This window comes from Anopheles coustani, chromosome 2 (genome assembly GCF_943734705.1).
Source record: "Anopheles coustani chromosome 2, idAnoCousDA_361_x.2, whole genome shotgun sequence".
Classification (NCBI taxonomy): Eukaryota; Metazoa; Arthropoda; class Insecta; order Diptera; family Culicidae; genus Anopheles; species Anopheles coustani.
In genome coordinates this window covers 44,666,436-44,688,204 of record NC_071289.1, presented here as the reverse complement: position 1 = coordinate 44,688,204, position 21,769 = coordinate 44,666,436, and the positions used below count along the sequence as shown (strand labels likewise).

The 21,769-nt window shown below is 41.0% G+C and overlaps 5 protein-coding genes across 5 annotated transcripts; 3 read left to right on the top strand and 2 right to left on the bottom strand.

The window, feature by feature from the left end:
- Positions 1-238: 238 nt before the first annotated feature.
- LOC131262622 (ER degradation-enhancing alpha-mannosidase-like protein 2) lies at positions 239-2,928 on the top strand. The gene is made up of 2 exons (XM_058264669.1): positions 239-462; positions 540-2,928. The coding sequence occupies exons 1-2, from the start codon at positions 317-319 to the stop codon at positions 2,791-2,793; spliced, it is 2,400 nt and encodes a 799-aa protein (XP_058120652.1). The 5' UTR covers positions 239-316; the 3' UTR covers positions 2,794-2,928.
- A 730-nt stretch (positions 2,929-3,658) lies between these two features.
- LOC131261859 (interaptin) lies at positions 3,659-8,687 on the bottom strand. Its single transcript, XM_058263703.1, has 10 exons — positions 8,547-8,687; positions 8,064-8,152; positions 7,442-7,963; positions 5,775-6,724; positions 5,624-5,706; positions 5,480-5,545; positions 5,278-5,382; positions 4,803-4,964; positions 4,581-4,730; positions 3,659-4,507 (listed from the first exon to the last, which is right to left on the bottom strand). Exons 2-10 carry the CDS (start codon positions 8,125-8,127, stop codon positions 4,327-4,329), a joined length of 2,283 nt encoding a protein of 760 aa, XP_058119686.1. The 5' UTR covers positions 8,128-8,152; positions 8,547-8,687; the 3' UTR covers positions 3,659-4,326.
- A 4,719-nt stretch (positions 8,688-13,406) lies between these two features.
- Positions 13,407-17,628, top strand: LOC131266374 (protein Malvolio). Its single transcript, XM_058268868.1, has 11 exons — positions 13,407-13,844; positions 14,832-15,016; positions 15,134-15,298; positions 15,408-15,546; positions 15,611-15,766; positions 15,835-15,993; positions 16,322-16,534; positions 16,595-16,818; positions 16,899-17,014; positions 17,100-17,191; positions 17,269-17,628. Exons 1-11 carry the CDS (start codon positions 13,629-13,631, stop codon positions 17,350-17,352), a joined length of 1,749 nt encoding a protein of 582 aa, XP_058124851.1. The 5' UTR covers positions 13,407-13,628; the 3' UTR covers positions 17,353-17,628.
- A 356-nt stretch (positions 17,629-17,984) lies between these two features.
- LOC131266375 (nucleolar complex protein 3 homolog) lies at positions 17,985-19,988 on the bottom strand (the record flags this gene model as incomplete). The annotated part of the gene is made up of 5 exons (XM_058268869.1): positions 17,985-18,261; positions 18,344-18,743; positions 18,873-19,452; positions 19,548-19,882; positions 19,958-19,988. Coding segments are annotated over 5 exons (1,581 nt in total), but the record flags the coding sequence as incomplete, so codon positions are not given.
- LOC131264444 (protein Malvolio-like) lies at positions 19,987-21,734 on the top strand. The gene is made up of 6 exons (XM_058266747.1): positions 19,987-20,106; positions 20,435-20,647; positions 20,708-20,931; positions 21,012-21,127; positions 21,213-21,304; positions 21,382-21,734. Exons 1-6 carry the CDS (start codon positions 19,987-19,989, stop codon positions 21,463-21,465), a joined length of 849 nt encoding a protein of 282 aa, XP_058122730.1. The 3' UTR covers positions 21,466-21,734.
- The last annotated feature ends 35 nt before the right edge of the window (positions 21,735-21,769 follow it).

Sequence of the window (21,769 nt, the reverse complement as noted above, 5' to 3'; positions counted from 1 at the left end):
CGAGTTCCACATACTGCAAGCATGTTTGTAAACCCTTTTCCAACCAACTGTCACAACAATGGCGGAACAGAAAATAGTTTTGACCCGACATCTCTTTTTACTGATCTTGGCCCAATCCCATGGGGATCCCATTTGCTGTAAGTCAATTGTCTGTTTACGTTTCCCTTCATCAACTGCCACTATTTGGCAAATTGCCAAATCACAGCATTTAAACCATTGTTTATTTTCAATTGTAACTAATAAGATATAGTGATGCTGTTACTACTTCGGTAAGCATTTAATTCTTCTGTGAATTCCTCTCAAAGTACGAACCGTTATGATACGTTGGCGGAATCTACACTTTTCGCCGGGCCAGTCGATGGTCGCTTTGTTATGGTGCTGCGTCGCCGGATGGGGACTGTTTTCCATAGCAGACGTAGAATGCCTCCGGAGATACACGCAGGATGATATGCACAGATTACGGTATACTTCTATCGCACTTATATTGTGGAACGAATGTGTAATTGGTTTTCTCCATCTCATCCCCTTGGTCCGCGCAGCGAAAGAGTCCGCAGTATGTTCCAGCACGCCTACGGCGGCTACTTACGCCATGGTGCACCGTATGACGAACTGCGGCCCTTATCGTGCGATGGAATTGACACTTGGGGGAGTTATTCACTGACGTTAGTCGACGCTCTGGATACGCTTGCCGTGATGGGTAACTACACGGAGTTCGCCCGCGTTGTCGAGCTACTGAACGGCCGTTCTTTCGATGCGGACATCAATGTATCGGTTTTCGAAACGAACATTCGGATCGTCGGTGGATTACTGTCAGCGCACTTGCTGTCCCACCAGGCCGGTTTAGAAGCGGTAGGCCTCGTGGAGCCCGGTTGGCCCTGCGAAGGACCTCTGTTGCGCATGGCAGAAGACGTGGCGCAACGTTTGCTGCCGGCATTTGAAACTGCCACCGGAATGCCCTACGGAACGGTGAATCTCCGCCACGGTGTTCCCTACGGTGAAACCGCCGTTACATGCACCGCTGGCATCGGCACGTTTATTCTAGAATTTGGGACACTAAGCCGTCTGACTGGGAATCCGGTGTACGAGGACGTGGCCATGAATGCTCTCCACGCATTGTACGATCACCGGTCGCCTATCGGACTTTACGGGAATCATATTGATGTGCAGACCGGCCGATGGATTGCTCAGGATGCCGGTATCGGTGCCGGTGTGGATTCATACTACGAGTATTTGATTAAAGGATCACTGCTGCTCGAGCAGCCTGACCTGATGGCAACATTCCTGGAGAGCAAAGCGGCTATCGACCGTTATCTAAAACGTGACGATTGGTACGTATGGGTCAGTATGACCAAAGGACAGCTTACGTTGCCCGTCTTCCAGTCCCTCGAAGCGTACTGGCCGGGGTTGTTGAGCCTGTACGGAAACACTACGGAGGCGCTCCGTGTACTGCACAGTTACCAAGCAGTTTGGCGGCAGTACGGGTTTTTGCCCGAGTTCTACAATATACCCACTGGTGAGGCTGGAACGAACCGTGAAAACTATCCGCTGCGTCCGGAACTGATCGAGTCGGTAATGTACCTGTATCGTGCGACGGGCGATCCGTTTTTGCTCGAGGTCGGTGAAAATATGCTCGAAAGCATCGAGCACAGCGCCAAAACGGCATGTGGTTACGCGACGATACGGAATGTGCAGAGCCACCAGCAGGAGGACCGTATGGAATCGTTTTTCCTAGCAGAAACCACAAAATATCTGTACCTTCTGTTTGATCCGAGCAACTTCCTGCACAATGATGGCCGAATTGGCAACATCGTACAGACCACCGTAGCAGGCGAGACCGAGCAGTGCGTGGTTGCGGGAGGTGGTTACATATTCAACACGGAAGCACACCCAATTGATCCGATGGCATTACGGTGTTGTGAGGCGCGCCACACTAATATGTTTGGCACTGCAGATGCCAACCATGTAGATCAACCCAGCCATCGTGGGGAGCTTTACCAACGGGGTTTAAAAAAGAACAAGAAATTGAATAAGGCAGATGGCAGCCAAGAAAAAGGCTCGACTGTAGACACTCCGATTCATCTGCATACGACGGTCGCAACCGCCGTAGAAGAAATCAAACCGATGGTAACCGATGACACGATCGACACCACTAAGCTTCCATGCAGCACAATCAGCCGCGATTTGATGGGGGATGGTGATGGAACCGGGCGGGGGTCAGGTGCGGTTGATGGGGGTGTGAAAAGCAAAACCATCTCGTCGACAGTGACCGTCTCAAGTCAAGACCAATCAAGTAAAAAACCTCTAAACCCCGAAAACCTGAGCGAGTTACCTGCTGAGATGGACGAAGAAACCACGGGATCAACAGCAGCGTTAACCGAACCCGATTTACTGTTGGCAGTGCCGCCAGCAAACGGAAACCCGGATGATTTGATAGTTCCGCAAAATGTTCCATCGGTTGTGGTCGACGAAGCGCGTAGTTTGGACGGGCAACGCCATGAGAAGGACGGCAATGACGAAGATAAACCGGCGGCGATGCTGGTGAAACTTGTGCAGAACATGTTTCGGTCAGCCGCCCGTCACGCACCGGGGTCTGGAGGAGGGGTCAAATTCGATCGAGAAAAGTTTTATCACCATTGGAATCGAGTTGGTGGCAGCACGCGTAAAGACAGCTCCAATGCCTCATCAACAACCTCGGCGGGAGAACCGCTAGTTATCCGACCGCGGTACGACTTGCTTACGTGTCGAGCGCAACCCTACTTACAACGGATAACGCTGATGGGAGAGTTTTACTGACTATTTCCATAGCAACTATGCCCATAGGAGATTTAAATCGTAATAAAGTACTCACAAAACGGAGTAGTTGCACAAAATATGCAAACCGAGAATGGTTCATTACTTACTAATGGCATTGAAAGGAATGGAAAGAAAATCCGGTCAAAAGAGCTGAGGAATGCTCCAAAACGTGCGAACAATTTTGCTAAATTGATTTCTGTTAAAACTATCGTTACAATATTGAAAGAAAAGGACTAACCGAATTACTAGAGCTTAACGGATCTAAACAAGATGATGGTTCTAAACATACGTTTAATGCAAGAACGGTGTAGGGATATGAAGGAGTGACAGAGAGAAGAGAGAAAGAAAAAGAGAGGGAAGCAAGATGTATGAACAGGCATTGTAGAGAGTTAGAAGTTTCAGCAGGAACACATGTAAAGTGAGAGTGCGACGTCTGGAACTAATCCGAAAAGCGAATTTTCTACCCCCGATCACTAAAAATGGGGACTGCAAAATGTCTTCAACCAACTCAAACCAATTGCCTAAGCCTCAGTCCGATCAAATGTGGCAGAAAATATCCCGGATCGGAAAGACCAATTGCCAAATGTCTTCAACCAACTCAAACCAATTGCCTAAGCCTCAGTCCGATCAAATGTGGCAGAAAATATCCCGGATCGGAAAGATCCGGGCCACTCGTCGAGTAAAAATAACATTAAAACTAAAATGTTCGTTATGATTTCTGGTTCGATATAGGTTTTTCTTGCGATCTGAAACAGACTAGAAACGAGTAAGCTTCATATTAATAATATCCATCCAATAATATTAATAATAAGTTCCTTCGTTTGGAAAACACATGCTCAAACCAACCTAGTACGATGATATTATATTAATTTAATACATTGATTTATTCGCGCCGGTAACGTTCACAAACATTGTTCCTGTTAGGCAAGAGTTAAGTAAGAGTAAAACAAGGTTTTGTTGTTGTTAAGGTAGTATTATATCTGTGTAGCTGTTATTTATTAACTGTACTTTTTTTCTGATTTCTCTTCTACTATTCATGGCGTCGTTGGCTTCTCACAAATGGGAAACGCACGCTGATTACTAGAATTTGAGGAAAGCGTATATCAATAAAGTTTTTCTAAGGAGCGAAAATTGAATGCATAAAAAGGATTAAAAAAAAACAAACGAGTCGTTGGGGTAAACAAACGATACAGTTTCCGGTATTGACACATGGCCGCTTACGCAACAAAAATAAATAGAGAGACCACCGTTCGCTTCTGGTAGCTTGATTCGTGTTGATAAGGAGGGAAGGTTCAAGCATGTTTATGGAAAGGGCTTTGAAAAAAAATCAGATCTCGAACTAAGCTTTCGACTACAATCGAACAATGCACAACACATTGTAAAAGAGTTTAATGCATTGGGCCCCTTGGAACAACTTCACATAGCATCTCTTTCTTTTTCGTCTGCACGATATTCCTCCACACTGTGACCGTCAAGAGGTTGCAAAACAGGTAGAGCTGCAAGGAGATGGGCGCCTTCGTTTTCCCATCACTTTTAATTGGTTTCGCTAATCAGCTCGTCACAGATTTTCACCAACTCCTCGTTTTCCTTCGACTTTTGAATGAGCTGTTCATTGATTGAAATTCGGTACAATTCCTCCTTCTTTATCTGTGCCTTTAATTTTGCCGATTCCTGGGAATGGTTGCGCAGTGCTTCATCGATTTTGGTATTAGCACTGTAAAAATCAATAAATGTACAACATTAACACATGTTACAGAGGGAAGCATATCATTATCAATAGAACTCACATCTCTAGTTGACTCATTGCATGACTTTTCATCTTTTCGTACCGTTGCTCCTGTGCACGAAGACTTTCTTCCAGTTTCATTATCTTTTCCAATAGCTTTTCTTCGTGCTCTTTGTACTTGACGGCATTCTTTTTCATCCGATCATATTTCCTAGTAAGTAGGATAGTTTCAGTTAGTTTAACAATATACGGTACGTGGTTATTTGTAACAAGCAATACTTACATGTACAGGTTGGAGAATGTTTTTTCCAACGATTCAAGATGCTGGGCATTGATCTCGTTGTCTTGTTTTAGACTTTCACATTCTAATTCATGATTTCGAATCAACATTTCCTTTTCTGATATCAATTCTGCAATCGTACGTTCGTATGCCTCAACGACATTGCTATTAAGCAAAAGAACAAAAGAACCCATTAAAAACCGAGACCGAACTAATGAAATAAAAATACATGGTCAAGAGATTAAAAAAGCAAATTTGTATACTTCGAAAAAAGTGATAAAAGATAATGTTAAACGCATGAATACAGCAGGTTCCTATAAAGATTTTTAAATACCATGAACACATTAGATAAAGGTGCGGAAAAGGAAAACTGTTCAAGGTACAGTGAATAGTTAACTCGATTGTTTAAAAACTGAAAACATTTTTCACCACGCGACAGTTTTACTCCAAAGAAGTGTTTCATTTTGCACATACAAACCTCATTTTAGAAATAGTTTTATCCTTCTCGGTGATTCGTTTCAGCATATTCTCTTCCCTCAGTTCAACGTCATGCATCTTTTTTTCCATGTCTGCAATGTTGATGCTAAAAGAATAATAAAGTGCTACATCAGTAACTTATTCAATGTAATTATCAGGTATGTTTTCAACAATTCAAACGTATGTGTCAATAGAGTACTTACTCTTCACTTTTATTTTTCTTTGCCGAATCCACATTTTCATCTTCGTGCTGAGCCATTCGATCGTCACTAAAATGAAAAGAAAAGTCAATGTTTACAGGCTTGCTCCACATGAAAAGCTATTCGTTTATTGTGAGTTTAATATACCTCATATTGTGGATTGTGCTGTTCTGCTTTTCTTGTAATGGTTCGGCAAGCATGTTGCTGAAGGAGATTAGCACATTGCTTTCCTATAATATACCCCAATAAAACTGGATTAGTTGAAAGACCCCAAACTACCACAACTTTACCTACTTACCACAGGGGCCGTTTCGAACTCAACAAGAGTTTCTATATCCTTTTCTGTTTTAACGTCCGACGCTGAGTTAGACTGTGCAACGAGCAATACCGCCGCTAAGGCAGATTCTGTCGTTTCCTTTATGTCGTCTTGCTGCTGTTCTCCGTCATCCGTGGATACAATAGTTTCGCCCAATGGTTCCTCGGAATTGGTCGGTTTAACCGGACTCACTTTTGGCGCTAGTTCCACAACTGGGTTACTCGTATCCGTGAAAAGTTGCTGTGTGTATTGCTCTTCACTTTTAATACTTTTAAAGAAATCTTGCTCTATAGAGCTACCAGAAAGCGAAAGACGATCCGTATTTTCCCCGTTCTCTTCCTGGTTCTGATCTGGGGCACGTTCTTCCAAAGCGATACTCACTGAATTATTCAAAATCTGCGCTTCAACGACGGTCTGCTCTAGGGTGTTCGATTCAGTAGGCTGCGTTCGTTCTGGGGTATTTACACCTTCGATATAACCACTTTCAACTGTAGTTAGAGTTAATTCTAATTGCTCTGTAGCCGCATCTGGCACAGCCGAAGACACCAAACTTGAATCCTCCTGTTGCAAAACTCCTATATGCTCAAATTCATTCGTCTCCACCAGTGGGATGAGTGGACTAACGTTGAAGGAACCGTGTAGCTGCTGTTGTTGTTGTTGTTGTTGTTGCTGCAGCTGCTGATGTGCAAAATCAACCAAGGCCAGACATGCGGATGTCGTTTCGAGATTTCCTATGGTGTCATTATTGTCTGGCGAAGCGATGATGGTTTGCCGACGCAAAAGTGGGTCGAAATTGATGAGCACCGAGTGCCTCGGAAGGTCGGTAGATGTTTCTTGTGATGAAGATGCTGCCGATGCTGTTACTGCCGCAGTCTCCGCCTGCGAGGATCCACGGGACAGTAAACAATCGAAGTCAGCCGCCGAAAAAATATCTGTTAAATCGAACGAGAATGGTTATACCATCTGTTTCGTTAGCAATTAGAAGCAATGTATTTTGGTGACACAAGTTGAAAAATTTAAATAACACGTACAGGGGACGAACGGTTGCACGAAACGAAAGCCTTTTCTTGCCACACGGATTTTCCCTTTTCGTGTCGTAGCAAAATATATGTGTATTTATGACAAATCGGATCGACCAACTGTGCCGAGTGTCGTAGAAAAATCGTGGGAGGCAAAAAGGAATGGCAGCTTGATTGAAAATTACTGTTGGACTCCTCACACACTCCAGCACCAACTTTCTTCTTCGGTAAACGTTTGAGAGCACGAGTTCAATACTTAATTCCATGAATCTTTCCACCCTGCTATTGCATTCAATTCAAGCGTTACTAGCGTTACATGTTTTTCGATAGAAAAAAGTTTCTTCGATAAGTTAGGAGGGAAAAAGCGTTTCCACGTATTAAGGAACATGCATTTACGATTGGCTTGTCGCCATTAACCTTAACTAACCTAATTGCATTTATCCTTTATCACTTTACGAACTGTTACACACTTGCCGTTAATTTAAATTTTAACGTTAATTGTAACGTTAGCCAATTCAAACACTCTCACTCTAACCAAAAACGTACACAAGCACTTTTACTCTTTCAAATTTATCATCACACCTGCCGTTTTACTTCACATAATGAATAAGAAAGCACTCCTATACTTACAATCACTGCCAGGTGTAAATTGCTCCTCTTCTGATTGAGCGCAGTGGGCTGGGATTGCATCAGGAACCGACGATATTTCGTGCACATCCAAGGGAAATTTATCGCCCTGAGGCTTAGTTTCCGTAGGAAATTCGAACAATTGAGCATCGAACGTGTTTGTAAACATGTTTTCTTTTCCCGCAAGACGCAAGTCATTGCTAATGGGACTGCTGAGCAAGCTCGATTTTATGCGCTCCTTACTGCTATTCAAGGAGTTTATCGTTTGGTTGCACTCCCTAGCAATTCCCAGTGGAAATCGCGTGATTTTGTCTAAGCCGTCAGGTGCACTTGCTTCTTGTTGCTTGGGAAAACTGCTATTCAGCACAACGGTTGTGTTGGCCGAGTCTCCCATTTCGGACGTTGCATTGTTGGACGTACTGCCTTGGGAGTTGTTCGCGTCCAGCACGCTGTTATTTACGCTAAGGGTGAATTCCTGCAAGCGACTTTTTTCGGAATCTGAGCAAACGTCCATTCCTTCGTCGACTTCAAGACAGAGTATGAATTTTGGGGAAGAAGAAGAACGTTATTCGGCTGCTCTTGGAGGTCATGGCTTTTCCAGCAAGACAAGTGCAGATACACTTACCGTCCATCGCAGATTCATTTCCCGGGTCTACTTCTCCGCACGATATGTCCATGTTTTCCATCATTTCACACGGCTGGTGCTTAAACAGTCTAAAAAGGAACATTTCATTTATTATGAGTGGAAGGTAACAAAATGCGCCGTGTAAATTTATTTATAAACACCACTGATGCTTTCGCACTACAAATACAATGAATAGGCGCACATACCAAAAGTATTCTGCGCATCGCTTGACAGTTTTGACTTACTTTGTTCAAGGTAAAATTAACACAGCTAAATATTTGAGTTAAAACGGAAATTCGATACAGCTTTTACACCTACCAACCTAACAGCACAGTAAGTTGCACCAAACCCTCAATTCCCGGCAAGTCCTTCTTTGAGCAAACAAAAGGCACGATCGTTGCTATCATACGAAATCAAGGATCTAACCTACGAATTTTGGCATGATTCCAAAGAAATACATATAACGGATCAAGTATAGCATACCTTTTACAGTTACTGCTTTGTTGCGTTGAAATCAGCGGCGAATGATTCAATACACTTTATCTAAATAACACGAAAAGAAGCATATAACCAAGCGGCTTATGTTTTACTGGACTGACAAAATGTCTCAAATAAACCCGCCGAAAATTGACTTTTCTATGAAATCTGTCTCGCTCAATCGTGTACATAAGGTTACTAGATGAAATCGAAGGCAATCTTTGTGACAAATAGAGTAGTTTTGAAATATTCCAAGAATAATTGAAGTCAAACGTCTCAAGCCAGCCTAACAAGTAAAAACTATAGAATGTCGTTAGTAAAACTATGGTTTATCATCACAGTAAAACTTAACTGATAGAACACGATATATGCTGTCAAGGATATATACACCTTGAACACACTGACTTCAATTCGTTGCATTCCATTTGGTTTGAACTCTTCAATCCGACCTTTTAGTTACTGCCGTTAGATGAGGAATCGGCCGCGGATAATTTTAGTGATGGGGAAACTGAATCCCTACAGGGATTCGAATCTTTCGATTCAAATCCATTCTGAGATCCCGACTCCCAATCTGTCATATCATATCATATGTAATCATATGGCTAATCTAATGCCGATTTTTCATATGATGCGTTTAATTCAATGAATGATTTACAAAAGAATATCAGTAAAGTAGACATTATTCTTCTCATTGTATTCAAACAACACGAATAATCTAGTCTTTTTTGGGAAAATGCAGACTAACTGATTTACCCGAGTTCATTCCAAGAAGAGTAGCATTTATTATGTTTCAAACATGCAAACCATTATGACAGCGTTATCATTCAAATTGATTCCATCGTGGGTCACTGAAACAGTGAAGCAAGTCCTTTTGATGTTTTTCCGCACTTCCCCGGCGGGAACTTTATCGCGGAACGAACATGTTTGATGTTCTGATAACAATCTTCACAAATAGCGCCTCAGACATGGCTGATATAATGTATTTAAAGCTAGACAGGAAAGTAAACTGGTGCTTTGCGTCCATTACAATATCTATCAATCTCTAACGTATTTGAGATATTCTATTGGCCCAAATGAGCTGTTTTATTCACAGATTCAAGCTTGTAAGAACCACCACTAGCTCACTTTTTTCGCCGCTCGTTTTTGGTGGGAAAAGGCGAATTCTCTCCCAAAATCCGGGCGAAATATGCTCACGACCTTTCGTGCCGGGTCTTGTTCTAGCGAATGACCTTCAAACGCTGAACCGGTAAACGGGTTCGGGCGACACGTTGTGTCTGTACACGCACCGCGCATGTGTTGGTGCAACAAATGCAAATGTGTGCGTGACCAAATTTGGTCTCGCGGAGAGGAAATTGTCATCTTTTCTCTCGACGAGAGCTGGTAGAAAAACTAGAAAAGGTGGATAAAATGTAATATGTTTCTTGAGACAAAATTACGCGTCTTGCAAAGACCTTTCATTTGAGGGGTCATTTGTGGAAATCGGTCAAGGAACTAACAAGTTATACGGGAATTGGCTTTTTTAACCTATATTGCCAATCAACCTGATTTACCTTTTCGCCCCCTCGGGCGAACACTTTCCAGGTGTGGTTTTGATCAGAAACAAGAAAGTACGGTTACATTTACTTTCAACACAAATGCGCGTCTTGAAAATACCTTTCATGTAAGGGGTCAATCGTGAAAATCGGTTGAAAGAATCAATAGTTATTAACAAATTGGCAATTTTTTGCGTTTCAGTAATCGAGGTTTATCAATCTTGTTCCCGGTAGAGTGCTGTCTCTTTTCCACACAATTAGTTTTCTCAAAAACTAGAAAAAATAGAATGGATCTATTGTAAAACAAAGTTGTGTGTCTTGAACAGACCTTTCATTTAAGGGGTCACATGTACAAATCGGTTCAGCAATTGTAAAGTTATTTCAGCAGAAAATACCAACCAAGGTTTCTGCACCTACGCCTCAGAAAATCATAAACTAAGTATTACGGAAGAGTCTTTGTTGCACAGAGTTACAGTCTTTAAAAGACCTTTCATTTGAGGGGTCTGGCACTAAAATTGGCCAAGCCACTAAAAAGTTATTGAGAAATTAGTTGGTTTTTGAAGCTTGTTGCACAAAGTTTGGCGCGCAGCTTCGTTCGTAGTGGTGGGTAAACCAAATCCCCAAATCCGAATCCCAATCCAAGAAACAGTCGGAACAGTCCAAGCAGTGGATAGTGTTCCTTTGGAACTGTGGTCTTTGTGTACAAAATTTTGAAAGGCCTGGTACCAACGTACTTGGGGGAAAGGATAGTAGTTAGGACTTACACTCGTAATGCCGGTGAGCCAAGACTTCCCGGCTATCTGTCTAGATGTCTGCCCGAAATTCGTTGTTTTTCAAAGGAGTACAATGGTACAACAGGATCCGAGAGAGATTAAACAAGCGTGAAATCTTAGGGAGTTCAAAAGCCTATGCGCCGTATACGTGAAGCGGGTAGTGTGACGCTGTCTTGCAATGTATTTAGTAAATGTTGTAGTTTTTGAACCCGTAGTATTGCATTTGTCAACATGATCTTTGATTATGATGATGATGAGTAAAAAAATGAACAGGGACGTTTTATTTTTATTATCTAATTTAACTTAATAGAATGAATGAGTCTACATAGTTTTGAGACACGCGCGCGTAAATGAGGACAATTGGTGGTCATGGCTGTACGAAAAGAACTAATAGTATCTACACATCTCGCTGTAGTTGAGTCCCTTTCTGTTCTTGATAGTGGCACCACATTATCAACCAATTGTAATTGGCGGTGGGAACTACAAACAGAGCAGAAATACCCTCTTACACTCCGGAAAGTGGTGCCTCGTTAACGTTGGGAGATTCGGCGATTTACCTTTCGAGGTGATTGCTCGGGACCGTTGTATGGAAGGAACAAGATCAGGCCCCTTAAGTAGTACTGGTGGGTTTCACCACACTATCAATCATTGATAGCTGGTGGTATTAACCAAAACTGTGCGAAAATACCTGCCCTACTCCGGAAAGTGATCTCCTTTTGCTAGTTGGGAAATCTAAAGCAAGCCGTAGACGTTACATATTAATCTGCACAGATGTTTGACGTCTACGGCTTTTCCTTAGCTCTTTCCAACATCCCTCGAGATATTCGGGATATCTGGAGGGATGTTTGACAGACGATGGGTACGAGAGAACAAAGGAAATCTGTAGACGTCAAAGATCTGCACAGATTAATATGTGACGTCTACGGGCTGCTTAAGATGTACCTCCTTGTGAAATCGATGGCGACCGTTGTATGAATGGAGCAGAGTTGGATACGATTGTTCTGGAGAGTAATGCCCCAATGCCCCCTCTCGTTTGGTGATTTATATTTAATATCGTAAGATACTTTCGTCCCTCTCAAACCTATGTAGGGGTAAGCGGTGGGACTCATCATCATCATTATCATCATCAGCATCATCCCCGGTTGACGACAAATGTCAGCTTATCCTGGATTTGGGTCCCCGCATCCAAAAATCTGTACTTCTCCCCCCCTAAACTCTATGATTAGAAATGAGAATGTGTGCGTTGGTCGTTTTCTTAGGGAAAGAGAGGGTGCGAATGCTTCCTATGCATATTCTATCCTTTGAAACCATGCAACGCAAAACTATCCCCAATATGCTTACTGCAGTAAGCATGTGTCGTTATTCGCGTATACGCACGTACTTACGTACGAAACCTATTTGAGATATGTGAGTGTGTTTCTTGTTGGAGCAACCACAGCATCATGTATTTGCGCATTCTGGTCATAGCAATCTCAGAGGGCAGGCGCAAGTGCATTGAGCAGCAAGTGTAATGATCGTGCCATTAATACTGTTGAGGTAAGAACAAACTAATAAACTTATGAAAATGATGAAAATCTAGGTAATTTAAATCAGTAACATTCTAACTTTTTTTTACTTTTAGGAATGAAAGCAAAGCTAAAGAATGCGTCGAATGGTGCATGAGCTGGATCGCATATGCTGTTAAGAATTGGATCTTTCTGGGACGTCAAGTCCACTGCAGAGGCCAGATCTCTACACTGGTAAGTCAGCAAACAGTGTGATCGCAAATATCCGAATAATAAACATCCGATGACTTAATTCTCAAAAAGCAAATGTTTTAATTTCACCGCAGCATTCTGCGGGTAGAAGAAAATATCACATTCGTAGAATATACCATACACACACACCTACACGCGAGCTAGTCTCACCCACACCACCAAGCAAATCAATGCAAAGGTGGGGAGGTTGCTGGGACTCTTGCTGGAACTACATGACAGCAGCAAAAAATTTGAATTTCTGTCAGCCGGGTCATCATCATCATCATGTAAACAAATCAATGTCGGTCTGGAAATTGTTTATCCTAATCTGAATCCCCAGAATCCGATTCAGAATTCGGTAAAAATGGTCTGGTCCTGATGAAATGGGTTTGGTTGGGTAGAACAACTCGGATAATGGACATTCTACTGTATTTCTTTGTAAAAAATAGGTTCCAGGAATTTTTCTAGATCAAAACTTGCAAATCGCTCAAATACTCAATCTATGTCCATTGGACATTCTACCCAGCGTTCGATTTGAGTAAACTTAAATCAGTTATATTGTCTCTAGATCGACTAGTTATGGGACTAATTCGACTCAAATCATTGTGAGTCGATTCAAACAGTTGAAGATCAAGTCAAAATCGAATCAAATCGAGTCCCAAACCAATCAAATCTAACTCAAATCCTAATCGAATCAAATCTTTAGAATCTGTCAAATGGGACTCGAATCTTTAGAATCCGTCAAATGGCATTCGAATCTTCGAATCTTCCGAATCCCGATTCTGCCAACACTAGATAATTTGTTTTTATTTTGTGTGCAATTACGTTTGCTGTGTGATTCCCAGATGATGTGTCCGGAGTAACATGAGAAACTGTAATCCATGTAGTGCCGATCGTGCAAAAGGCAGATAAGTAACTGCAATATCACAACTTGTAGCATCACGAACACGTCGAAATCCCGTTGGGGGAGGTTTTATAGGCGAAGTGCTGTGTGTTTCAGCTTGAGAGCTGTGATTGATAAGGCTGGTACATCCTGCTGCTGTGACAATGAATGCCAACGAAGACGTTCTAACCTCCTTTGGAGGACCGCAGGATGGGAATAATGGAGAAATGAACAGTGAGGCTGTGAGCCGATCATCTTCAGCTTCCACAACTCCAAGCTCCACGAAAAGCTTATTCGAGCCTTCGGAAGAATCCTCACTTCACAATGGATCGAGCTCATACTACAGTGGGGGACGGGTTGCAGTTCCGGCCGCAGAAGCTGTAAGAAAATAATTGAATCTCTCTTCCATTTCATAATCTCATCTTGCATGATAATTCCCCCATTCGTTTTCAAAGTTTCAATTTTATTATATTCAATTTTTGTGTTTTGCTGTGGCAATCGCATTGCTGACATCAAATTAGAAAATAATCATTCTACACATCACGAACAAGTGTCCTTGTCCGAAAAAGCATTGCTCCTATAATCAGCGCTTTATTGCTCAATGTGCATTAATCACATCTCATCATTTTAACGTAGTTTCAAACCCGCATTTTTTAAATTATAGAATATCAAAATTTTATCAATTTCGTCACATAACGAATGTTCAAAAACGTTCATTTCAGATTGAACACAGTTCTAACGTTCATGAAGATCATAGCATGTAAAAGAACTAAAGCATTTCACAAACAATGAACATTTTGAAATTAAAAATTTCGAAACATTTTCCATTCTCTTGCTTTAAGAAGCATCCGGGGGCTGTGTGAAAAATAGGTGCTTCACTTTAATATCCATTAACAAGTACCTACTAATGGGAGCTTACTGCATGCCGTGGGGGAGTAAAAAGAAGATTTTTTTTCTTCTGGTGATGATAATAACGAATTGCGTTATGGTTTATAAAAAAAGACCGGTGTGATCTATAATATGTTGAAATCTGACTGAATTTGAATAACGGATTCTAAACCTATACAAGTTTAAAATATTATAAAAAATGCACGATTTTTTTATGCGTAAACATTGGTTAACAAGAACGTTCAAATTTCGAACCTTTTTTCCATGACTGGGAATTAATAGAAACATAAATATCATTACTACATTCAACAGAATCTCACACTTTCATCAGTGGATTTCACACTTAGGATTTATGTTTCCAATCATTAAACATTGTTTTCGTTGTTGTTAACCACTCGTAGCATAAACGCCTGATGAGCTAGCTTTTCATGGTTTCAATGGTTTACTAGCAATGTTTTCCTAATATCTTTCCTTCACAGAACGGATTCAGTTTCCGTAAGTTATGGGCGTTTACCGGGCCTGGATTTCTTATGTCCATTGCGTATTTGGATCCGGGGAACATTGAGTCCGATTTACAGAGCGGGGTAGTGGCAAGGTATAGCCTGCTATGGGTGCTACTCGGTGCTACGCTGTTGGGACTCGCCATGCAACGGCTGGCAATCAAGTGGGTACAACGCTGTGCAAAATTATTACCACAAACAAAGTGATATTGGCTTACGATGCATTATCTATTTTATGTATTCCTTACTTTTTTCTGTTGCTTTTGATTAACTTTACGCAGGATTGGTGTTGTAACAGGATTGCATCTGGCGGAACTGTGCTATAGGAAGTATAGAACCATTCCTAGATTGTTGCTTTGGCTAATGGTTGAAGTGGCCATCATCGGGTCCGATATGCAGGAGGTGATTGGTACCGCGATTGCCATATATCTATTATCATCCAAACGGTAAATGGAAGGAAACAAGCTGGTTGCCCAAGAATAATGTTTTGCATGCTGTTTTACTGCAGAGCTGGTGTTAGAAGAGATCGCACTAATAGACATTCACCCATTGCAGGATACCTTTGTACGTCGGGGTGCTGATAACTGTTTTCGATACGTTATCGTTTCTATTCCTGGATAAATATAAACTGCGGCGTCTGGAACTATTCTTCGGATTTCTAATCACCACCATGGCCGTATCGTTTGGTTACCAGGTGAGTTGAAGTGCATGTAGTACGTATATTTATACTGAAAGGTTATATCTTGTTTTCGTTTCAGTATATCATCAGTGATATACCACAATTAGAAGTTATAAAGGGTATGTTTATTCCTTGGTCGTCCGACTACCGCCCAGGAACGCTGTTGCAAGCAGTTGGGATCATTGGTGCAGTCATTATGCCACACAACTTGTACCTGCATTCGGCACTCGTTAAGGTAACACACAGATAACGTTATTTGTTGACTGCAAATGTTTTGCATACACTTTCTTTTTTTTGTTTTAGTCACGAGTCATAAACCGAAGCCAAACGAACGAGGTTAAGGATGCCAACCGGTACTACTTCATTGAGGCATCGTTGGCGCTTTTGGTTTCCTTCATAATAAACGTGTTTGTGGTGTCGGTCTTTGCACAAGATCTGTATGGGAAAACCAATCAAAATGTGGTATGTACATTGGATGCAGTTTCACTTTCTGTTAATTTAAAATAATTTATTAAATTCAATGCAAAACGAAACATAAGAAACTACTGCTTGCATGTTTTGTATTAGGAATGTGATGCATGAAACATACAAGTTGCTTTCAAATAGAATACTAGGACTTGAATCGATTTTGATAGCTTCATTTTGCTCACTCAAATTGAATTAGTTATTTTTTTTTCAACTCACATTGTTCTTGAACTGTTGGACGTTTGCCGAAAAGAAAGTGATGTTCTCTCTCCTATCAGTGCATTAAGTATATTAAACTTCATCGTAAATTTCTTTTGACTTCCAGATCGACACATGCGCCAATACTCCATTTGCTGGTGATATTAACTCGGCATTCGTCGCAAACAATGTCACTGCCGAGATCAACATCTACAAGGCCGGGCTGGTATTAGGATGTTTCTACGGTGGAGCGTCAATGTATGTTTGGGCCATTGGTATTTTAGCTGCGGGTCAAAGTTCGACCATGACTGGAACCTATGCGGGACAGTTTGCGATGGAGGTAATCGTCCTAGTACCCGCCTAAATCTGTTAGACGATGAGTTTCTTGTCCATTTTCTAGGGTTTTCTGAATTTGCAATGGGTGCGATGGAAGCGAGTGTTGTTCACTCGAACAGTGGCCGTTATTCCCGCGTTTTATGTTGCATTCTTTAGTCGATTGGAGGACCTGACGAAGATGAATGATATACTTAATGCAGTAATGGCACTGCAACTGCCATTTGCTGCAATTCCCACAGTAGCATTTACGTGTTGCAGTGCACTCATGCTCGAGTTCGTCAATGGAGCGTAAGCAACATTTAGACAAATCGGAAACGTACAACTCATGAATTTACTAATAAAGTAAAACATTCCGTGTTTCTCCATAGGGTTGAAAAAATAATTTCTATCGCCCTGAGCTTTACCGTGATTGGAGTAAATCTATATTTTATCATTGCAAACCTGGAACATGTGGAGCTGACTGCTCTGATGATATTTGGTGTTGGTAAGTAATTTCCTATGGTCACAAACTGTGTGGATTATTTGCCAATCCATCTATAACCTTTTTGTATTTCCTTTCTCTTCTCCAGTGGTTTTTGGCGTTTTCTACATCACATTCAATGCATACCTTATTCTCCATATGATGGTTTATATGGGCAACAAAACTCTAGCAGGCAATAGGGTAAATAGATGCATCGTTTAAATACTATGTTTAGACGTTAATTTCCTGTGTCTCATTTTTTTGGTTTTTCTACTTAGTTCGTTCAACGGTTTGTCTTAGTGGAGCGCTGGGATGATAACACGTTTGTCACGAACGTACCATCGGCTAATGAGCAGAGTTGATCGTCGTTGGAAGTGTGCGAAGAAGTGAGCAGTGAGTCAAATGATTTAATTGTTACTGTAGATGGTTTTGTTTTTAATGTGTAGTGAAAAAAAGAATCCAACGAAACCCTATCAACATAAACAAATGGTGCTGTGTCTTAGAAGAAACATTGTAGTATAGCCGAGAACTTTCCATTTCCAAAATATACCTTCACGTATACAGTTTGTTGTCTTGTTACATTAAAATGGCTGAAAGAAAGAATTGATGTAGAATGTTCGATCAGAGTTCGATTTCTGGTGGGCATACGATTCCGATACAAAAAAGATAAATGGAAGACCTAATTGAGCATACCTAATAAAGAGCGAAAGTTTCTTCCATTCCTTTGTTTCGTGATTTAAGTAGTAATTTATATAACTCAGATGTCAGCCTAGATTTGAATCAACCTTTGCAATTTGCGTCTTCACCTCTTCCAAATTTATGTATCCTTGCGAAGGAGCAATTTAAAATAACTGAACAGATGGAAAACTCTCAGAACTACTACGGTACTAGAAAAATATTTACTCGTCCAAGTCTGAGTAATCCGTAACAAGTTTGGGATTTAAGATGAGGAAAAATCCTGTCGGCCATTATAGTAAATTTTTCAAAAGTCCTGTATCCTGTGAAATTAATGAGTCGAAAATGCGAATCAACTTTATTAACATTTGTGTTTTTTAGCGCACTCATGGTAGTAGTCGAACATCAATGCGTCGGTATTGGACACGGCAAGCGGAACAACCGGGTTGTAATTCTCCAAGAAACTCTTTTGTACCAATGCTAGTGCCAATAGACTACGATTCCTGCTTGGGTATTTTACTTTCGAAGGTTGTGGAATTTCCGGATTGAAAACCATCTCCGAACAGTCATAGTTAGTGTAGAATTCCCCAGGAGTCCTGCAATAACATACGGTATAAAAGGGAAAAATAAACGCATTACATAAGAGCCACATTGTATTGCAATAAAAGCTGTACTTACAAAGTTCTTCCAGCACTGATGGGCACGTTATCCGCTCCTTTCAGTACGTTTGTTATCATCTTGCGCACCGTTTGATGATAATGCCGGGTCAGGCAGGTAGTTTCAAATAAGGCCGTGCAGCTAGCATTTGAAAATTCCGGCTCTTCGTTCAACGGATCAAACTTACCAGACCCTACGTCGGCTTCCGTATCAAGCAGAATGTCGAGCTGTTGATTCATGTTCATACAGCTGCGAATCAACGATATCAGACCAAGGGACCCGTTAGGCAGCACCTGAAGACAAAGCGTAGCAAGACGCTTTACAAAACCAACAAAGCGATAGTACGTAACGTTACGACGACGCTTGAAGAGAATGATGTCCAATGTTTTTAGGATTGATTCCATATCTTCATGATTTTTACCTGAAAGTATTTTAAAAGTATGTTTGTAACAAAACTTTGGTATCTTAATATTATTTACGAAGATAGGCCCCAAGGGCCGGCCAAAACATAAGTTGGATTAGAGATGTTACTAACATAAACTATGCTCACCTGCATTAACATACAGAAGATTTTTGTAAAAATGCGAATAAAATCTTGCTGGATCGATATTTAGAACTTCTCCCTGTCCACTGAGGATAACGAACACGGTTTGGATACAGTGCAATTGCTCGCGATACCCAAGCGAAGCGTTTACTAGTAGATTGTTTAGCAATTCCACCAAATCGGCAAAGAATTCAATATTGATAGTGTGCGCGAACTTCGAAAGCCCTTCCAGTGTTGCACTCAGAACCCGTGAATCGGGATAGCATTTTAATATTTTGAAATAAATCATAAAAGCCATTTTGGAAATGTCGGTCAGCTTGCGTCGTACCACCTGTTTGCTTTCCTCGGCCTTCGTTTCGAAGATGTCCTTTTCCAATTCCTGAAGTTTTTTCTTTCGCTTACGTTCCTTTCGTGACATGTTGATGAAGTACGACTTTTGTTTCTCTAGTTTTTGCTTTTTCAGCTCTAGCAATGTTTCCTCGTGCATATTGATTCGATGGATCTGCAGATATTTGAGGCAGGACACCATTTCCGGAAAAATGTTTCGTTCCTTCTTTTTTATCAGCATGTTAATATGGCGAACCGTCTGGAATGCGAATAGAAGCGTTTCGAATGGAATGGATATCAACTTTTCACTGACTGGTGTCTCACGATTTCAAAATTACTAGGTAGTTAACTTACATGGTAGCTTAGATCCAATCTTGCATCGGTCTTGAATAGCGTACTGAAACATGAGTGAACTATTTTTCGAACACTTTCCTTCGCATCGTTCAGCATGATAACGAGCACCTGGACAATATTTGGGCTATAGTTGAAGTACGGATGTGCCAAAACCAAATCGCACATACACTGTACGGTAGTTTCTAGCAACTGACGAGTATCAGTGGACAATTTTTTCGATTCCCGCAGCATCCGAGTATATTTCTCCGTTATGCGCTCCAGATGTTTCAGAAATTGCTTATAGTATGTCAAAAGCTTGTTTTCGTAATTTATTCTGGAGAGTGTATCCTTTTTTACTGGAAAATGAAGGAAGAAACATTTTATTAGCTTTTAGACTTCTACCTTTTTTAACAAAATCCTGTAACACTTACATGTTTGCTGTTCTTTGTCTACAATGCCGATGCGATGCCGGTACTACTTCATTGAGGCATCGTTGGCGCTTTTGGTTTCCTTCATAATAAACGTGTTTGTGGTGTCGGTCTTTGCACAAGATCTGTATGGGAAAACCAATCAAAATGTGGTATGTACATTGGATGCAGTTTCACTTTCTGTTAATTTAAAATAATTTATTAAATTCAATGCAAAACGAAACATAAGAAACTACTGCTTGCATGTTTTGTATTAGGAATGTGATGCATGAAACATACAAGTTGCTTTCAAATAGAATACTAGGACTTGAATCGATTTTGATAGCTTCATTTTGCTCACTCAAATTGAATTAGTTATTTTTTTTTCAACTCACATTGTTCTTGAACTGTTGGACGTTTGCCGAAAAGAAAGTGATGTTCTCTCTCCTATCAGTGCATTAAGTATATTAAACTTCATCGTAAATTTCTTTTGACTTCCAGATCGACACATGCGCCAATACTCCATTTGCTGGTGATATTAACTCGGCATTCGTCGCAAACAATGTCACTGCCGAGATCAACATCTACAAGGCCGGGCTGGTATTAGGATGTTTCTACGGTGGAGCGTCAATGTATGTTTGGGCCATTGGTATTTTAGCTGCGGGTCAAAGTTCGACCATGACTGGAACCTATGCGGGACAGTTTGCGATGGAGGTAATCGTCCTAGTACCCGCCTAAATCTGTTAGACGATGAGTTTCTTGTCCATTTTCTAGGGTTTTCTGAATTTGCAATGGGTGCGATGGAAGCGAGTGTTGTTCACTCGAACAGTGGCCGTTATTCCCGCGTTTTATGTTGCATTCTTTAGTCGATTGGAGGACCTGACGAAGATGAATGATATACTTAATGCAGTAATGGCACTGCAACTGCCATTTGCTGCAATTCCCACAGTAGCATTTACGTGTTGCAGTGCACTCATGCTCGAGTTCGTCAATGGAGCGTAAGCAACATTTAGACAAATCGGAAACGTACAACTCATGAATTTACTAATAAAGTAAAACATTCCGTGTTTCTCCATAGGGTTGAAAAAATAATTTCTATCGCCCTGAGCTTTACCGTGATTGGAGTAAATCTATATTTTATCATTGCAAACCTGGAACATGTGGAGCTGACTGCTCTGATGATATTTGGTGTTGGTAAGTAATTTCCTATGGTCACAAACTGTGTGGATTATTTGCCAATCCATCTATAACCTTTTTGTATTTCCTTTCTCTTCTCCAGTGGTTTTTGGCGTTTTCTACATCACATTCAATGCATACCTTATTCTCCATATGATGGTTTATATGGGCAACAAAACTCTAGCAGGCAATAGGGTAAATAGATGCATCGTTTAAATACTATGTTTAGACGTTAATTTCCTGTGTCTCATTTTTTTGGTTTTTCTACTTAGTTCGTTCAACGGTTTGTCTTAGTGGAGCGCTGGGATGATAACACGTTTGTCACGAACGTACCATCGGCTAATGAGCAGAGTTGATCGTCGTTGGAAGTGTGCGAAGAAGTGAGCAGTGAGTCAAATGATTTAATTGTTACTGTAGATGGTTTTGTTTTTAATGTGTAGTGAAAAAAAGAATCCAACGAAACCCTATCAACATAAACAAATGGTGCTGTGTCTTAGAAGAAACATTGTAGTATAGCCGAGAACTTTCCATTTCCAAAATATACCTTCACGTATACAGTTTGTTGTCTTGTTACATTAAAATGGCTGAAAGAAAGAATTGATGTAGAATGTTCGATCAGAGTTCGATTTCTGGTGGGCATACGATTCCGATACAAAAAAG